The sequence below is a fragment of the Aptenodytes forsteri genome, unplaced genomic scaffold (assembly GCF_000699145.1).
Source record: "Aptenodytes forsteri isolate BGI_AS27 unplaced genomic scaffold, ASM69914v1 Scaffold404, whole genome shotgun sequence".
NCBI classification, from domain to species: Eukaryota; Metazoa; Chordata; class Aves; order Sphenisciformes; family Spheniscidae; genus Aptenodytes; species Aptenodytes forsteri.
The window spans coordinates 4,811,078-4,830,021 of NW_008795629.1; the positions used below are offsets into that span (position 1 = coordinate 4,811,078).

General features: G+C 41.3%; 1 protein-coding gene across 1 annotated transcript; it reads right to left on the reverse strand.

Moving 5' to 3' along the window:
- Nucleotides 1-682: 682 nt before the first annotated feature.
- On the reverse strand, nucleotides 683-9,847 carry PDE6D (phosphodiesterase 6D). The gene is made up of 4 exons (XM_009282382.2): nucleotides 9,764-9,847; nucleotides 4,652-4,777; nucleotides 3,707-3,812; nucleotides 683-1,313 (listed from the first exon to the last, which is right to left on the reverse strand). Exons 1-4 carry the CDS (start codon nucleotides 9,843-9,845, stop codon nucleotides 1,232-1,234), a joined length of 396 nt encoding a protein of 131 aa, XP_009280657.1. The 5' UTR covers nucleotides 9,846-9,847; the 3' UTR covers nucleotides 683-1,231.
- Between the last annotated feature and the right edge of the window lie 9,097 nt (nucleotides 9,848-18,944).

An 18,944-nucleotide genomic window follows, 5' to 3' on the forward strand; every position in this document is an offset into this window, starting at 1 on the left:
CACCCAGTGGCTGAATTCAGGATCTGAAATGAGGCGTTTCATTTCCCTGTGATTCTCCTGAGAATCTCAAGCCCAGCCACGAGACAGGCTGACCAAGGTGTCGAGCGATCGTGTTTAAGATGATGTTTAAGAGCAGAAGCTGGAGATGACCCCTTCCCAAGATTTACATGCGCTAGAGCTAATTACAAATGACCAGGGGAAAGAGTAGCTGTAGGGCTCGAGAAGCGAGAACTGAGAAGCTCGATTGCCGCCGTGCGTCATTAAAGCTGTGCACGCATGGGGATTGTTGGTATCAGCAACCGCAGCCACAGCTGTGCTTCAGGGAGCTCAGCCCAGCACAGGACTGATGCCGGTGGGCTCAGGGGAACACGTGTTTTCCAGAGGGGTTTGAGTGTCCCCAGGAACTTAGAAAAGCAGAACGGCGTGCAGTGCAGCTCAGGAAACCGGTGACTGGGCAAACAGGACAAACTGCCCCGAGGGATGAACGAACAGAAACGAGGCCAAGGAGAAACCTTGGTCAGAGCAGTCAGGAAACCTTTCCTACATGGTCAGCTGGAGGAAGAGAAATTTAACAAGGATATGGGGGCTGTGGAACGCCCTGATCTGCTGCTGGCTTGAGTGATACGAGTATGTGCCTGCTGCAAGGCATTTTTATAACAGAAAGGAAAACGCACAGAACTAACATTTCTTCCCTTCTTTGGACGGTAGGAATGTTTTAATTGAGAAATTTGTTTTAATTACATTAGGTGAAATCACAGTCTATTTTACAAGTTCAGGGTAAGAGGATGTGTGGACCAGTTACACAGAAATCCAGTGAAAGGATAAAAACCTACAACATGAGAAAAATGAAAAGGTTAACTTAATCCCCCAAAAATGAAACGCATTGAGAGTTTGGTGTGAGTGGAAATGGGAGATTATACCAGGATCCAGAGAAGTACAAAGGATGAGACTAACATAATTTACAGTATTGGTTCTGCATGACCATCGTTTGCCTGTGTTCAGAGACAGCCTCTATTCCCCAGTGCCTCGCTGAGCAGATGGTCCTGTCTCTGAGGGTTTGGTCTGGTCTTGTCAGAGGAGAAAGCAAAATAACTGATGGGCAAAGGTCACAACCCACGTTGAGCTGGTCCCCAGGGTCACCGCCTACAGGAGTGTCTTCCACTGGATAGTCGGGGGGTTCTGCACCAAGAACTGCATGAAGGAAAACTAAACAGCTCCAAAAAGCCCCATCTCAAACGTAGAAAAGTCTCACTCTGGAAGTGCTTACGAGAAGGTCGTCATCATAGAATTTGGTTTCTATAATAACATTACCACTGCGGAAGGAAAAGAGGAGAAAGAAGAGGTATTAGAAGAGTGCATGAACGGTAGAAAAATGACTGCTTCTCTCAATGTTCTCACAAGCCTGGGCTGACATCTTACCCCCTGCAACACGAGCTTTGGTTTGGAGCCACATGCAATGAGCACTGTGTCCTGATCTGGGAGCCATCATCTCTCCACTGCATTCCTACATGGAGCAGTTCCCCCCATCCCTCCCTTGTCGCCCCCTTTCTGGGCACAGTACCACGCAGGCTGCAGAGTGCTCACAAACAGCAAACTTCTGCTCACTTCTATTGCTAAAAATAAACTAGCAGTCCCAGCACCTTCAGGCCCCTCTCTCTTGCAGTAAATCGTGAAAACCCATGGGAATTCTTTTTTTATTCCCCATCTCTGTCCTCTAGTGCTGAGCAAGCTGCTTCAACCAACTTAACATGTCATTTCCCTCAAGAAGTGCTTAAATGCAAACGCACAAGCATATTTTATACAAACTGCAACGGAAATGTAGATTTGGGTGTGACAAAAGCTCTGGTGATTTAAGTTGCTGACTTTGAGATTTCAGTAGACAAAGGTAAGAACTTCGGGGTCACTACAACACCTGGACACCTGAGCAGTGTGATCTGGCCATGTCAAAATAACCTGGCTCTTGAAAATCAAAGCAGCAGTTCCATCTCCACTGTGGCTCTTGGTATCTGTAACACTGGCAAAGCTAAACAAGGCAAGAGCGTAAGGTTTTTGCTGTGGCGTGGACAATGCTTGAATTCAAATGTCCCGGAACATTCTCCATCTGATATTTAGTCATCCTGGGAATCCTTTGCGCAGGGTGCCTTGTTAGCACCAAATACCCCATCTCCGTTCTCTCCTGCTATGGAAACATTGAGACAAACATGAGGTCTTTGGGAATATCAGAAAGTGAGGGGCTCTCCAAGTCTTGGCAGCTGAAAAAAGCTGATTTATTTGGGCCACAAAACCCCCTTTGGGTTTCTTTGGGCTGGTGATTCTACTGAAAAGCCTCAGGAATGACTTTAGGACACCTCCATGAATAGGAGAGAGATCTGGGCTGCCCACTACAAGTGGACAGACTCCAAGGAAAGAATGGGACACTGGAAAATCCTCAAGGTCACTTGAGAACTGGACTCTCATGACTCCCAGTCCTGGAAATGCCTTGATTTCCCGAGATGGTCAAAACCAACTTGTCAGATGCCTTTGTTTCTTTACTCCGATTCCCAAATCTGGCTCCTCCTGTACTGACTGAAAGCTGCCAGCTCTGGGAGCTGAGGACGTGTGTAGCACCTACGAGGTTCTGAGCAGATTGTGCCAGGGAGCACTATTCGAACACCGATGCTCTCTTCTGAGTCCGCTATCTCTCTGAAATGTGCTGTGAATAGAAATCAGTGATGGTAGTTCCCATCCCGGTGCCTTCTCTATGCGACTGGCTTTCCTCCAGACAGGGAACAAGAGGGAAAACGCTGAAGAGGAAGGTCTTCCAGAGGACACAGTGACCTTGCAGTGAGACTGGCTGCTCCCTGTCTGCCTCTTGTTGGCAGGAGGATTCCCATACCCTTCTGTCTCTGCTGGCAACGTGCTCCTCGTGCTTGCCAGCACCCATCTAGCACTGCAGGGAGGGTGGCTTTTTGTCAGTGATTACAGCTTCCCAGGGGCCTCCCTCAAGGAGCCTTTTCCGTCATCCCACCAAAGCTTGTACTTTGCTGTCCACACTCAGAGCAAAGCCCAGCATGCATTATTCATAATACTCAGAAGTCAATGTGCAAACAGCGGCCAGGTCTAGACGTTTCTGAGGAAGGTGTGTGAATCCCATTACAGGTGACTGTAAAATGACTGTTTCCTACCTGTTAAGGGTATTTTATCCCCAGATACAACTCTATATGACTAAATGCATAGTTTATAATCCAATGTAAAAGACACAAAACTTGGCAAAATGGTACAGTGATGAAACAAACGCTAGAGCAGCTCCTGTGAGTGATACATTGCATGAAAAACAACCACCTTGGACAAGAGTCAGTGATCAATAGCTGAATTTGAAAATGGCCCAAACATCTTTTTTTTTTCCTGGATGTAAGACGTATTAAGCTGCAAAGCATGTTAAAATCCTTTCACGGTTCACCTTTCAAAAAAATTAAGCAACTCTAATAAAGGATCAGTTCCACTTTCTCCAAACTTTTATTGCTATATTAATGCAAATTGGACCTATGGGAAAGAAGGTAATGAGGTTGGCTTAGCCCCTTTTATCTCTCAACAGCTAACAGTAGTGAACCGTGATTCAGAGTTGGTAGCAACTCCCTCTCTTCATTCCCACTGTGGCCCCCAAGGAAATGCCACACACGGCTTTTTCTTTGCCTGCTCTCAGATTCTGTAAGCCCAAGGCACTCACGTTAAAACGTTAGCTGGCATCATCTGTGATTCAGGTGCTGCCTCTATCAAGGACTGCCAAGTGTTTGTGGAGTTAGGAATCACAAAACCGAATTCAAAGAACCATTCTGCAAAGTAAAAAGAAGATCCAGAGGCACTTGAAAGAAGATAAAATCCACAAATGGTCCTTTTGCTTTTCACCTGACAGGCTGGGGAACTCCCTAAACTGTCCTGCTGCGCTGCCAACATTTTACATTGAAATTACTTTATACAGCTTAAACTGCACCGAACCCTGCCCTCCTCTTAAAGCAGATACTCCCTTTCTAAAATAGCTGATGGTAATGATAAAGCCACGCCACTTCCTTAGCATTCAGTGGAAATTTCATCACACCTAATTGGGAACAGGGAAACCACACTCCCCCTCCTGCAGACATCCCCCGCATCCAGCTGAGACTAAGCGTACAACTGGTTGCCCAAAAGACAAGGCGCCCAATGTTTTATCTCCCACTCCTCCACCCCAGATTAATACTACAGTGAGGGAGATCAGATGTGCAGCTATGGAGTCACACGGACAATAATTGGTGGCACTGCTGTAACCAAAGTAAACCAGAGGCTCCTTTAGTCCGGCCTCCAGTGTGGTGGTGGCCAGCACTAGGTGCTTCTGAGGAAGATGCATGAATCCCCATAATGGGTGACTCTAAAATAACCTGTTTTCTTGCCTCAGGCAGCCTGCGTTGGATTTATGCCCTGAAGCATGATTACCCAGATTTTTTGCTTACATAATGAAGTGTTAATACACTTATGAAATGCTATCCCTAATACTGTGGCCCAGTAGTCCTGACAAATGAGTGCTTCAGTGCTACTCTGAAAAATTAAAATCACCACCCATTTGAGTTTCTCTAATGCCCGCCACGCTGGGGGTCGCTCCCTGTGCTGCAGCAGGACTGCACACAGAGCAGATGCATACCTTCTAGACACTGCCCTTTGAAATAAACTTTCTGTTCCAGTCGGAATTTTTCCATTTGTTCTGCTGAGGAGAAGTTTAACTCCCGAGACACTGCTTTGCATTTCAGGATTTTTTTAGGAACTCGAGCTGTGAAACAGATAAAGAAGCATTATTTGGACACAATAAAACAAACCCAGCTGCTTCAGGTGCTGTTATAATATACTTTGAAGTAATGATTAGTGTTAGTACAAGATCATAGTAGCAGGAGAAATGAAAACACAAAGGACTTTGTTTTTACATTTGCAGGAGTGAAATCCAAGATGCAAATCGGTTAAGTACCTTGCCCAGAGCCAGGAATGAAACTTGTGACAGAACCAGGGATACAACACTGATCTCTGAGACTCCTGGTTCCTAGCTGTTTATTACTAAAAGACACAATTCTTCAGGTAAAAATATGAGATACAACTTAAAATTTTACTTTAGGAAGTGTGTTGAAGATCACAAGCAGCCGAAGGGCTGCTTAGTACACCAAGCATGTTAGCCCTTCTCACTTCTCCTTCCCTTTCAGACTGTGCATCTCCAGCAAACCACAAACGGCTATTTCTCAGCCCAGCAGCACTGTTTCAGCCATCTCACATAGCTCTGAAGTCGTCCTGTAAAAGTATACAAAATGTCTGTTCCCCAAACACTGAGACCCACTGAGGCAGTGAAGTCAGTACCAAACTAGAGAGTTTAAGAGAGAAATTTGGCAATCCGGGGTATCTGAGCTCTTGCAATGGGTGAGACACCAACAGCAACTGGCAAACTGTACCTAGTAGATACTTCATAAGGCTTTTTTTAGAGGTGGAGGAGTCAGAGAAGGGACAGTTTGGGAGCATTGATTAATATGCTGAAAGGTCCTAATCAGGAGAATACGGGGGGGGAGTCAATATACTAAAAACCTCCCAAGCCCATCATACTTCAGTGGTGTGATTGTACATAATCCTTCCTGCATATTAGAAAATGTTTCATGTAAATTTATTAGAAATAAAGAGGGGAGGGAATACAGCTGGCATGTGCTTTATGAGCCAAACTGTTCCTAAATGGAAAACGTATCAAAACATCCATGAGCAGACAGCAGGCTGCTGTTTAATAAAAAGTCTACCAAACCCCAGGCAAATCCATCTAATGTAGAACAGTTTAATGGAGTAGGACCTTGATATGAAACCAATCTAGAGAGCTGGAGGGTTAGGGAATGTAAGCTACCATCCTATCCCATGGAGAAGTACACAGCCCACAGTTTGTTTAAAAAAAAAAAAAGGTAAAAAAGAAAGTTAAAAGTGTAAGGGAAGAGTTTTAAATGTAAAAGCTCTCTAATTATTTTTAGTCTTTTTTTTTTTTTTTTTCCAGCGTAGAAACCTGCATGGCACCATCTTTTACTGCCCTCACATGTACAGGCTATCACATGTCCAGCCTGTTGTGAATAAACATCCCTTTGCAGTTAAGTGTAAAGTGTAAGGAGTTTTAAATGTAAAAGCTCTCTAATTATTTTTAGTCTTTTTTTTTTTTTTTTTTTTTAGTTTTTTTTTTTTTTTTTTTCAGCGTAGAAACCTGCATGGCACCATCTTTTACTGCCCTCACATGTACAGGCTACAGCCTGTTGTGAATAAACATCCCTTTGCAGTTAAGTGTAAAATGACTTCTGCAATTTAGTAATTACATTCCTTTCATCCCCAAGACAGACTGCTGAGAATGTTTGCTTTAATATTGTAAAACTACAAAATAAAAGGTTACTTTTAATAAAAGTAGGACTGTGTAGTCTTTAAATCCCTGATCTAAGAGATTTTAGTTGATATGTATACCATCAAGCAGAAAATTTTAATTGAAATTATTTATTTTAAACTCATTTTGCTTTTATACCTCTTTTTCTCCATTGAAAAGATAGAAGAGAAAGAAGTTTCATTCTCATCATTTAGGACCATTTTAGAACATGCTGAAATGCAGGTAAGCATAGACTTTATCCTAAATTTAGTGCTGCTTTTTGTTAACCTAAGGATATACTATACCTGCACATTTATTTAAGCACTTATATAGCTAACGTACATTTAGTCAGATACTTAATTCTGATTAGATTAGAAAGTGATGAATGACACATTTCTTATTTACTTAGCAAGTCATTTTGGGTCCAACTGCATTTAGTTAGAAACTGAAATTAAATTAAAATATCTGTATCATTATGTTTTCATATAGTTTAATAAAACTACCTTAAAAATTTGGGACGTGTAAGAAATCAAGCTGTCTTAGCCAAACTTCTTTTATATTTCAAACTACATCTTTTCTTAGATAACAAAAGGATTATTTGTATTTCCTGAATGAAAGCTGGCTGTGGTGACTGGGAACAACACTGGGGATTCTACAAGTGCTAGACCTCAGCAGCTTACTCCAAGATTTGCTTGTATATTGGAAGAAACCAAACTTTACGGATTTGCGTCTCCCAGATTGCCTCCCAGTTTTGAATGCACTGTCACTGAATTGACCCGACTGGGTACATGGAAAAGCTCCTGCTGTCAAAAGCTGGTTTAGATTTCAGGTGCTCAGGCAGTGATTTGTACTACTTTCAGTGGTTTAATGTTAAGACTTCAGCAGCAATCCAATACCACATTAATATTCTTCTTATTTAATCTAAGTGGTAATAGAAAGTTTAGGTAGTAATACAGTATCATGATTTGAAACTTAAGAGTTCATTTTTAAAAAAAACCTGTACTTAAATCAAATAGAAGCCCTGTTTAAAAAGCAAATAGAAGTCCTGTTTTAAGGGAATATATTTTGTTCACTCTGCTACATATTTGATTCTTTGTTTGCTATGTCTAGACTGTGATTTGCCCTGAATGGCCACAAAACACACAAACACAAGTGCTATAGAATGACTTTGAGACACATATGGCCTTCATTTTAAAACAATTATTCTGACTGTTTGCCCTCACTGTTTCTGTTGCAGGACTGTACCAGCACCGCATTTCCCCACACCTTCTTTTAATTCATAGTCAGATTATCCTCCTTTGTTGGACACCTCTCCCCTTTCTTAGCCCATTTATTGAGAATAATCTATCCAACTCAGCCTTCTTTTCTTGCTAAGCCATACAAAAACGGCTTTTTTCCTCTCTTCTCCTAAGAAAGACCATCCTCCCATCCGTAATCTTTTCAGTGGCTTCTCCTAATAGCTCTTCTCTGCACCTGTTCTATTTTGCAGTCATCCATCTTCTAGATGGATTACTGAACTGCACACCAGATAAGGTCTTAACAATTCCTTGTACAATGGGCATTAATCTCACGCCAGAGTATGCTTTAATTAATTCCCCAAGCTCCTCTGATGGAGGTGAGGGTTCCTGTTTTATATGTGAGGAAAATCTGAGACACAGTGAGGTGATACGATTTGCCAAAGTGAGAAAGATGGCAGGAAGGAAATGGGGCAACACAACAAACCCTCATGAGACACAGCTCCAGCTGTCCTCTCTCCCCCAAAGCACACCTTTTTGTAGTTTGCATTGAACCAAGGCAGTGCAACAGTCTGTTGAGACAGAATGAAGAGGATTCAAAGACTAGCTATGCGTCCAAGGAGAAGCTTTTGCAGCACAAAATCTGGGGAGATTGGGAATACTTTTGGCTGATTTTCTTCTGCTTTCTAAAGCCTGATTCCTCATTTCTCCTAGGTCTCCTGTTAGCTGCTGTGGGCATGCCAAACGTTACAGTTATATCAAGAAGGCAAAGCATCACTAACCTGCAATTTAAGAAATTTAGTATTGAACTGATGAATTACCGCATTTCTTTTGAAAGTTGTATTTCAATTCCTTTCCTATAGGTGTACTTGAAAGGGCTGGAATGCTTTTCCTTAGTGTAGGTATCTTGTATGGTAAGCATGAGTAAGTATCTGTTAAGGCCTATCGGCAGAACTGTTTGCTGTTACCACTGGTATGAGAATGGGAGTACAGGTTAGCAAGGCTGAAGGACACAAAGCTTAGAAAATGCTCTTAGTAATCACTGAGTCACAGCTTTGCTTTCCTCTAGCTCTGACCTGCAACCTCTATTCCTGGCATCAGGCCCCTCTTAAGCTGAGACAACCTACTACTGGTCCTAATAATGAGCTCTTGTCATAAAGCAGATGAATGTTGACTGGGGACCAAATGAGGAAAAGGCAACTTGTTTCTCTTGCACCTTAAGCTCACTTTGAAGCCAAGTATATTGCTGGAAGACTACTGGACTCACAGTGTTTTGCCACAGATCTTCTGTACACTCTCTGGGCAGAGAAGGATCTTTATACGCTGGTTGCCTCCTTCAGACACAACAGATTTTCCAGTTTATGGGAGAGGTAAGTCCTAGTAGCGCCAGGCAGAACTCAGTCCTTGATGTTTAACCAAAAATACATCAATGTCACCAGCATAATTAAATGATCAAGTTCACTCCACTTACTGGAGATCAGCTATGGTACTCACATAATAGAAAAGCCTTCAAAATTAATTCAGTGAGTTCAGACTCTTCACAGAGCCAAAGCAAAGCTCTTGTCCAGGGATGTTACCTATCACAGTGCTTTGTCACAAATGAGGAAGAGTAAGGGACAGTGAAGTCCTCTGCTACTCAGCGAGTTCAGAAGTGGAAGGGCAACAGGCCTTCCTAGCAATGGTAGAGGGACAGAAGAGCAGAGCAGATGTGCCGTGTATGCCATTTTAAAGCAGAGGTCAAATTTAGTGCAGGAGAATATTAGGACAGTTGTGGCCAGGCAAGGTAATAACTGTGTATGCTTCTTCCCCACTGGTTGTCCATTTGACCTCTACCCTGACTAAACCCTGTTGTTATTCTGAGAAAAGTCAATATATTTTTATACTTTTCATTTTGGAACCAACCTAGCAAAGGTTGGCCACTCATTCCTTACCCAGCTGCGCTCCCCGCTTAGCATTGTTTAACTTGTCCCCTTTGCCAGCCACTGATCCACTCCCACCCTTCTCCACGTGTCCCCAGGTTATTGTGGTGAAAGCCTCTGAAGGTGTGAAGTCACAGCCAGGACATCTGTCCTTCAAAGCAGGGGTACACTGGCAGCTCAGGCGACCCAGACACAGAGCACCACCCAGCCCCAAAATGCACAGTAAGGCGACACACTACCTTCATGCTCCACTCCAGGTACAGACAGGTCTTCTGTTCCTTGCCAAAGGATTTTCCCTGTTTCTGCATCCCGCAGGTTCATCCAATTTCTGATTGGGAAGCAATTAAGGAAAACAAGCTATCTACATCCCTAAATGCTGTGCCTACTGTTCTTTGCTAAGCCCTGAAATAGGCTACTCCAGCTGAGTTTCGATCATGTTTTCTGATTCTCAGGAGGCCAAGGACAAGAGACACTTTCTCCCAGAAAATAAATGAACAAACCAGCCCTTGACCAGAATGAATGCAATGAGAGTTGTATAGTCACAGACTTAGTTTTCACTTTAGACTGAAGCTTGTTAACCTCATTTATAATTTTCCATTGCTTCTAAAGGATAAAGGCAATGTCACTGTGCTGCAGAGAAGCAAGAACATTACTAGCAATAACAGATAATTCTACACAAACAATTGCTGTTCTCCAGCATTTGAAAAATGCTAGACAAAGAAGTGCTTCCTATACAACATCAGAAAAACACCTGATCAAGCTTGTTTTCCTAGTTTACAAAATATTAATATCAAGGGTTGTTCTATTGCTGTTGACCTGGTAACTGCCACTCATGAGAATTCTTCAGCTGCTGAGCACTAAGCAAAGAGAGATCCTCTCTTTTCACTCTCAGCAAGTGAGGCTGTGCTAGCTTTCAAAAAGCCCAGATCAGTGAATTAGTCATTAAAGTTATAGGCAAGTATGAAATACTCACATTTTCAAAGGGACAATTAATAATGATCTTAAGCACACCTTTGAAAAATCTCTCCCATAACGTAACTCAGACATTGACACATCAGAACAAGTAGCCTGCACACCTGCCCGATGCCATTTTGAACAGGGATATAGCTGTCAGTGAGCCTGAGGCCCCGCAGCAGCCTCCTGCTCCACAGCTCACCAGAGCGGCTCTGAGGAGTCACCGGCACAAATGTAAGCAGCCTAAATAGAGCAGGATCTGTGAGATAAGGCCACGCAAACCAACACCTTTCCAGGTGTTTCCTTTTGCTGGTTTATGGCAGTGCACCCTTCGTACTCAGTACTTCCTAGACAAGATACTGGAAACTATCTGGGAGAAGGGGAGAGACCAACTGCTCAAAGAACCAACTGGGGAGGTAGAGTAACATAAGGGGGACAATATGGACCTTGACGTGGGTATAAATAGGAGCTGTCAGAGATATGCATATTGAACTCATCCTCTAACATACACAGTTTCCAGGCAGACTCACACAAACTCGTCACATTGATCAAAGTTTTCCAGAGCTCCAGGGAAGAAACAGATGCTTTAGCAAATTTTGTATTACAGGGTAACATTTGTTTTAAAATTATGTGTGTGGAGGAGTGAAGGGAAGATGGCTGCTTCAGTGCAGATGTGAGGAGCCTTTCCCTTCCTGAAGGCTGGCCAGACTTTCCATGTCCCACTGAAAGGGCAAGAGGGAGGAGAAAGGTGGGAATGCACGTACAGGGTCTGTTTACACAGGCATGGCCTTACAGCTCCCAAAACTTAGCAAAAACTTGGAGCACGGGAAAAAGGGGCGTAGGGCAGCCTGCTCATGTCCTTCTAGACTTGTTCTGTAGCACATAATATTTACCTCTTGTTCTGGGATTAAGGCAGGGGAGAAAAGGGAAGAAGACGGAAAGCATCATCCCTGGAGGGCCCCATATGCCACCTCCATATCCTGGCAGAAAGCTGGAAAGTGGAGATCTCTCTTCAGCTACCAAACGAAGGGAGACGGGGGCTGTAGGCAGGCAAGTCAGAGAGAGAAAATGAGCAGCAGCATGGCAAGAAGAACCTGCAGCAGGGCTGGGCACTTCATCTGGTGCTGGCTGGAAAACTCAAAGTCCCCAGCCAACGCAACCCACAGGATGGAACCGCCCCAACCGTAATTTAAAGTGTCCAAAAAAATCCACCATTTTTAGATACACCTTCCCACAGATAAACATACAAACTAGCCAGGGTGAAGCTATTTGCATAGAAAGCAGTGTGCAATCTATCAAATACCATGTACAAGGGAAAAACAATAAATGAGACAATCCGAGCATCTCACTGACAAATTCATTTATCTTCACAACACCTTGCAATGCAAACACTCTTGACTATTAGCAGTACAGTAATTTAGTAACTTAGGCACTTGATTATGAAAAATCTATATTACTTTTAAAAAATTATCCCTTTCAGAAGTATTTACTTGCTGTTTGTTCACTATCAGTATCAGTGGGAATTACGAGCTCACAGGTCCGGCCATAGGCTGTGTAGTGCCAAACTAAGCAGTAGACAAGGACCTCTGAACTGGAGATGAAACTCTAACCAGAACAGAAAACCCAGCATTGCACAGGAACTGATCCAGCCTCCCAAGTGCTATCCCAGTACTCTAACGAATAGACCATCTTCCTTTTTCCTTGCCATGCCTTGCCTTGCCTTGCCTTACCTTCCTGTCCCTCTTCCCTTACCAATTTTTGGAGTACTCTGAAATCATGTTTGCGATTTTCAAAAGTATTACATTAGAAGTGCCCTTCAAAGACTATACGTAGCCTCACAGCTTAATTATTATCCTTACTTGAAATACATAGTTATAGAGTGATAGTAACCTACTATTTCTGGTGAGAGAAAACACTACTGTAGACTACTGACCTCTGTTGCTTCTTCCTATAAGGATTTATCTCTCAATCCAGTCCAAGAGAGATCATACAAGTTATGTTGCCATGCTGAACAATTTGGGGTGTTAGACTTCTATAAAGTGCTATCAGACTTTATTCTGTATTGATGTTCCACTGTAAGAGTAAGTCCATGCAGGACAGCCTGCCACATGCTTTGTATTCTGACTGTCAAATTAAAGCTGAAGAATAAAGAAAAAGCTCAAGACTATATCCCTGCTAATGAGAGCATGCAGATAGCAATGCATGCCACAGTTCCTAGAAAATATCTTGTATTTAAACAATCTGGACATTGCTAACCCATGCAATTTCCATATCAAATGAATAAAGGTCTAATGTCAATGTAGAAAAGGCATTCTGGCCTAGACAGATGCATGTGCAGGTTCAGGACATGGTTTTCCAACTTCTGCAAATAAAAAAATGAAATCAATCTGCTATTCAGAGTGTATACACAGAGTTAAAATATGTGGATCCAGACATATTTTAAGGGATCAGAATACTCTAGACAGTTCCTAAGTTTTTTCCCAGTAACTAAGCATTATTAAAAGGGAAGAACAAATCATCGAATCTTAAAAGTGCACACACACAATCCTATTGGAAAAAACACTTCACGTTCAAGAGATTCATTCTTTTAAAAAAATAAATGTTTCAAAAGAGACAGGCATCTGAAAAAAATTTCCTAAGTCAAAATTGAGATCATTTATAAAACTTAACTGTAATGGAATTAAAAAAAAAACGCAAAACCCATCACAAGTGATTTTTTGGCAAGGGAATACCTGACAAAGCAGCAGCTGTACTGCTTACCTAGTTAGTAGCTTATCATACTATTTCTGTCATCTTGGATAGAAAGGCTGGTGTTAGGACATACCCCAGAGTGAAGAAAATGGAGATCTTGAACCAAACCCCTACACACTGTTATCTTCTAATGTGTTTAATTGGTTTAAGATTCTTCCATCCCAGCATGAGAGATATTGTTACTAAAAATAAAAAGTGCTCCATCTTCCGAGCAGCAGTGGAGACCTGCAGGCAGGATGAAGAGGGCATTTTAAGTATTATTGAAAAGGAGAAAGTAAATTAATATAGGTTTAACACAATTAGTCTTTCTGAAGAGGCCCTTGTCAAGCCACCTGGCAGGGTAGCTAAGGAGAGCAAGTAGAGAGCCAGGCAGTTACAGCTTTGTGAAGTTAACGTATATGAAAAAAAAAGGAAGAACAATAGTATATTCCTAATTCAGCTTCTCATTATAAAATCACAAGAACACTCTTACACCATTAAATTTTCATTTTCCTGGATTTTCTTTTTTTTCTGTAGGAAACAATGTCTGATTTAAGACTCAATATACCCTTCAATCCTGAAGGCAAGGAAGGATTAGGTAGAACAGCAGAAGGAAGGGTGTACTGTTGATCTATTTATATTCCACCACTTATTGGGTCAGCAAAGTCTTACATAAAAGCTTTGTAGTAGCTGGAATTTGACTTGCTTTATATACATGACATGAATTAGCTTCCGCACAGACCTACTTTGCTTAGCCTGATGAAGGGAAATGGTTTGTGCATTTCTAAATCCAAGTTTTGTTATCTTGAATACCTCTGATCTCAGAACAGAAATTCTTTCTTTTTTGTATCTGTCATAGACATCACTCCTTTCAAACAAATCAAAATATACATACTTATCTTTAAGTGCTTTAGCGTTGCAAAAGATTCCCGTGTATTACTACACTGGTAATTAAGAATAACCTTGAAGGAAGAGAATGAGTACAAACAAAATTAATCATTAGAGTAGTATGGAGTTAAAGAAGTTCTGCCCCAATCTCCCTGACTATTATTTGTATGTTGCAATGTTTAGCACTTTTTGAATCTCTCAATGGCTGCAGCAAACAGTAGGTGTCATTTCTTCCATTAAAATGGTCCATTTTTCATGGATTTTATTCCTTGCTGTCTACACCATTCTAAAACCTTAGGAACTGCTGCACTCTTATCTTTCATAATAAAAGCAAGCCTAATGTCCATAACCACTCCTGGAAGGGAAGGTCTTTCATCATCTTTGCCGGCTTTTTTTTTTTTGTACATGAAATGCAACGTTAAGAACAGTTCACTACATGCCAGATGCAAACAGGATCTCAACGATTACATGTTAATAAGAATTTTCCTATGGGATAAACGACAGAGAGAAGGTGGAGAAGGTGGAGGTAAAAGCCCTGAACAATTCAGATTTACATCTCTGTTGCAGACCCAGAAAAGATTCTGATTGGAACTGCCCAACTTTCACTCCTGATTTTACACTGTCTGTCATGAAAAGCAGACACAACCAGGCACTCATGACATGGGCGAGCATGTTACTTTAAAGAATGTTACAGGTAAGTAAAAATCAACCTTTAGGGTTTATATTTTTATCAGACATCTTTTCCCAGAAAAATATTTGCATCTCAGTTGTTTCAATCCAGTCTGAGGAGTAAGGACCAAAATAAGTTATGCAAAATAACTACCAAAATATAGGATTATGAAGTAGACTACCCGAACGGCCTTATGCTTCTACTCCACTCATGCCATTCGTCCTCTAATCTTTCCAATCTCTAATCTCACGTTTTATTACAACTCCCAAATCCCTCTTCCACAGAACTCTTAATCGTGTGCTTAAATTTAAGCATATGCACAGACATTCTGCTGAATCATGTCCTTGAGTTCACTCTGTTCGCACTCAAGAGAAATGCTGCCGTCTTTGGTGTTTAATAAACCTCAAGTATACATGTTGGCAATGTCTTAAGAGAAAAGGAGCCTTTCCTCCTAGCCTAAGGCTGAAATTCAGTGCAAAATCATATCTGAAGGAACTGAATGAGCGTCCATTCATTCTGTCTAGTAATAGAAGTACCAAAACAAACACACAAAATGGAAGCTATTCCTCAAACATTACTGGAGCCTTTGGGTATAGCACTGTCAACTTCTCCTGCTTTCGACAGCAGACTCTCTTGGGTTCCAGATCAGTCAGAAAGCATGCTATGACAGCTCTTACAGGAGCAGGTATTTTTTAAAGCTCTGCTATTATAGACCAACTCTCCTGGAGTGACACACAAGATATGGGTTACTGTGCTTCTCCAAATGACAGGAGGTGCTCGGTACTGGAAAGGTGCTCTATTAAATCCTCAAATGGAAGGAAGTCAATTATCTCTTCAAAGCACTCCTGACACTCCTGTACTCACTGTAAAAGAGCCTGCTTTTAAAGTCTCCTGCACAGAACAAATTGCTGTGCAACAGAAGCCAGGGAGATCCACAGATTAATGTGAACCACATGACAAAATGCAGCAAAAGTCCTCAGCGACCAACAACGTAATTTTACAGCAAATTATGTAATCAGAGGGATATATTTAACAGCTATAGCATCATAGCAACAAACCCAACACAATATCATATACTCGTATACTTTATACTTCCCTTTTTACCTTCCCCCTTACATCTTCGCTTGCAGATGCCATCTATATGGATCTTATATCACCACATATTTTCATCTAACATCAGACAGTCCTGGTAAGCTGTTCTTGGCCTGTACTTGGAAAGATAGTCACACATATTACTTGAATACCATGTCAACCTTACCTTGATTGTAACAGAAAATTGTGCTAATAGGGCAGAAGTTAATATTGCTACATTATATTATATTAAGTAGACCTCAGATCATTTCTGCTATGCAGCAAGGTTGGTCCTGTTGTTAAGCTACAGTATTCATTGCTACATGTCACATTCTCCCTATAAGAACTTAGCAAAGACACTCTCTGCACCTTGGGTAACCATTTTGAAGATGAGCTATGTTCCCACCATGAAAATATTTCCTGCTTGAACCTCCTAATATATATTATCTTATCAGGGCTCATGTTGAGGCACACCGCAAAAGTCTACAACAAAAATGCAGCCTAGGTCAATTCGTAGTCAGATCAGCTGCAAAGAGATGCTAATCAAACTGGAGTAATACAGAAGCCATTTAACTTGGCATACTTTGGAAATGCAGTAAAACCACGTCCAACGTTTGCTAATAAAAAATTTATGCAGACTATCCAGTTTAACATCTGTGTCTTTCAAACAGTTTAGGTTGAATAATACAATTATTATTCACATAGGTCAATTCATAGTCAGATCAGCTGCAAAGAGATGCTAATCAAACTGGAGTAATACAGAAGCCATTTAACTTGGCATACTTTGGAAATGCAGTAAAACCACGTCCAACGTTTGCTAATAAAAAATTTATGCAGACTATCCAGTTTAACATCTGTGTCTTTCAAACAGTTTAGGTTGAATAATACAATTATTATTCACTATTTCCATCAAAAAGGAGAATTAACATACATCTCTACTCCATAGCATCCTAGTGACGTCACATAGCAGAATAAGGCACAGAGTTTGCTTTCAGTTAGTTTACATTTAATTTTCACTCTTGTCAATTTACTGTCTGAAAATACTCAGCGTGAAATCTCTCTAAATCTTACATATTTAGATCAGAATTGGTGACACCTGTAGTAGGCTTAACAAAAGCAGGTTCTTGTACATAAACAATGAAGATGGAGAGCTCCTAGGCTCTGGAAAGAGAATTGTCCAGCATGGGCAGGCAGGGTGGGAGAATGTGTTTTGTTTCTTCAGTAATACACAGCAATATTGCAAACTAAGCCAGGCTTCCATTTCACTGACTTTTCCTCTCTTCCTCAAACCAAAGGAGCAAGAAACAAACGGATGTACATTTTGAAGGAAAGAGTTACAGACCTACTGAGATGAAGCTAAGGGTCATCAGGAGGGAAAAAGGTAAAAAAGAATAAATTACAGTGGTTTGCAAACAGCTAAACTAGGGACAGATGTAGACACTATTCTTTCAAGATTTACCTCTCTGTCCAGATGAGTCTAATCTTGTAGATGCTTCACACTCTCAAATTCCAGCAATTTTTGTCACTGCTGAGCAATAGGAACCAATTTAGGCATTTGCAAGCAACCTTTGATTTCTTCAGACAAAAGCAACAATATGTGACATTCCCCAGCAGCTCCTGCCTGCAGCAGATGAGAAGTCTGCCTTGTGACCCCGACGTACCAGCAGAGGCCATGTAGACAATGCTTCTGGAGCACGTGCTAGGCACTTCTCTACGAACTAAGCTCAACCTAAAAAGACTAACCACTTCTAAGCGCCGAAAGAAAATACCTAAGATTTGAGATCCCTAACAACGAAAAGTTAAAACAAAAACCAAAATGCACCTGCGGTACATAGAATACAATGTTGTTTAAAGTGGGAATAGGCTCCAAATCAAAACTACACACACAAATCACCAGCTTATGGGGCAGGTTCTCCTGTCAGAGGGAGCAAGCTGCTTTCTGTGCCAGATCTGTGGAAGTGCTTTGTTTGCTACTATTAGAAATGTGTTTTGTTTCCTCTAGAAACAGATGTTAAAATGGTTCCTGGAACCAGATAATAGTGCCAAAATAAAAGCAAGCTGAAGCAATGTAGTGGTTTTATGCTGATTTCTGCTGCCTATGTTTTTTAGGCTTTTCTTTGGCTTCCCTCAATAGGCTTGACAGAATTCCTTTATACCAATGCCTCAGCAGGAAAAACAATATGCGATCACATCTGGAGATTGCTTTACATCCTAGGTAGTAAAACAATCAATAACTTAGAAAAACTCATCATTGCTTGCAGACCATCTCAGAAGCATGAATTGCACAAAGAAAATTATTTTCTCTTCTCCAGTGCAGTAACACTCAACTCCTCCCCATCTTCCCTGCGTTTTAAATGGATCTCAAAAATTAGCATGTTAGAAAAGCTTGAGCTCATGCTAAGAACCCTTTGAATATTAACATAATTAATGTCATCATCAGTAATACTCTGAGTTTACAGAAACAGCAGGTGAATCAATGGGAATGATGTATTCATCCCAGAAAAGAATGTGACCTTTAAAATCCATAGGGCTTTATCAGAATGCAATTTTAAAGTGGGTTGCTTGTAGCTCAGTGGAAAGAACAAAACTGAATGTAACTAAGGAGAACACTAATGGAGGCACCACATACACAAGGGAAACTAAAAATACAACTGAAACATAAAACACTGGGACCTCCTTACAGAAGACGCCCCACCTATATCAAAAGGCGAGGCAGCTCGCCGGACAGTTTGAAAAGCCACTCCAAGGAATGCTAGAAGCCACTCCAAGGAATGCTATGATGAGGGAGAGGCAATTAAAAGAAGAACATTCCCACAATTTAAACCTGGCAGAATAGAGATTTTTTTATCAGAGTGCTTAAAATTAAGTTAAATGCTTTAAACCCCAAAACAATTTGGAAAAAAAAGTGTGCAATTCAGTTTGCCCACTTTTTAATTCTAGCACATCAAACAATTTTCCTTTCTGCAAGTGAACGCTGAAAGTGATTCAGAAGCCACTCCAAGGAATGCTATGATGAGGGAGAGGCAATTAAAAGAAGAACATTCCCACAATTTAAACCTGGCAGAATAGAGATTTTTTTATCCAGAGTGCTTAAAATTAAGTTAAAT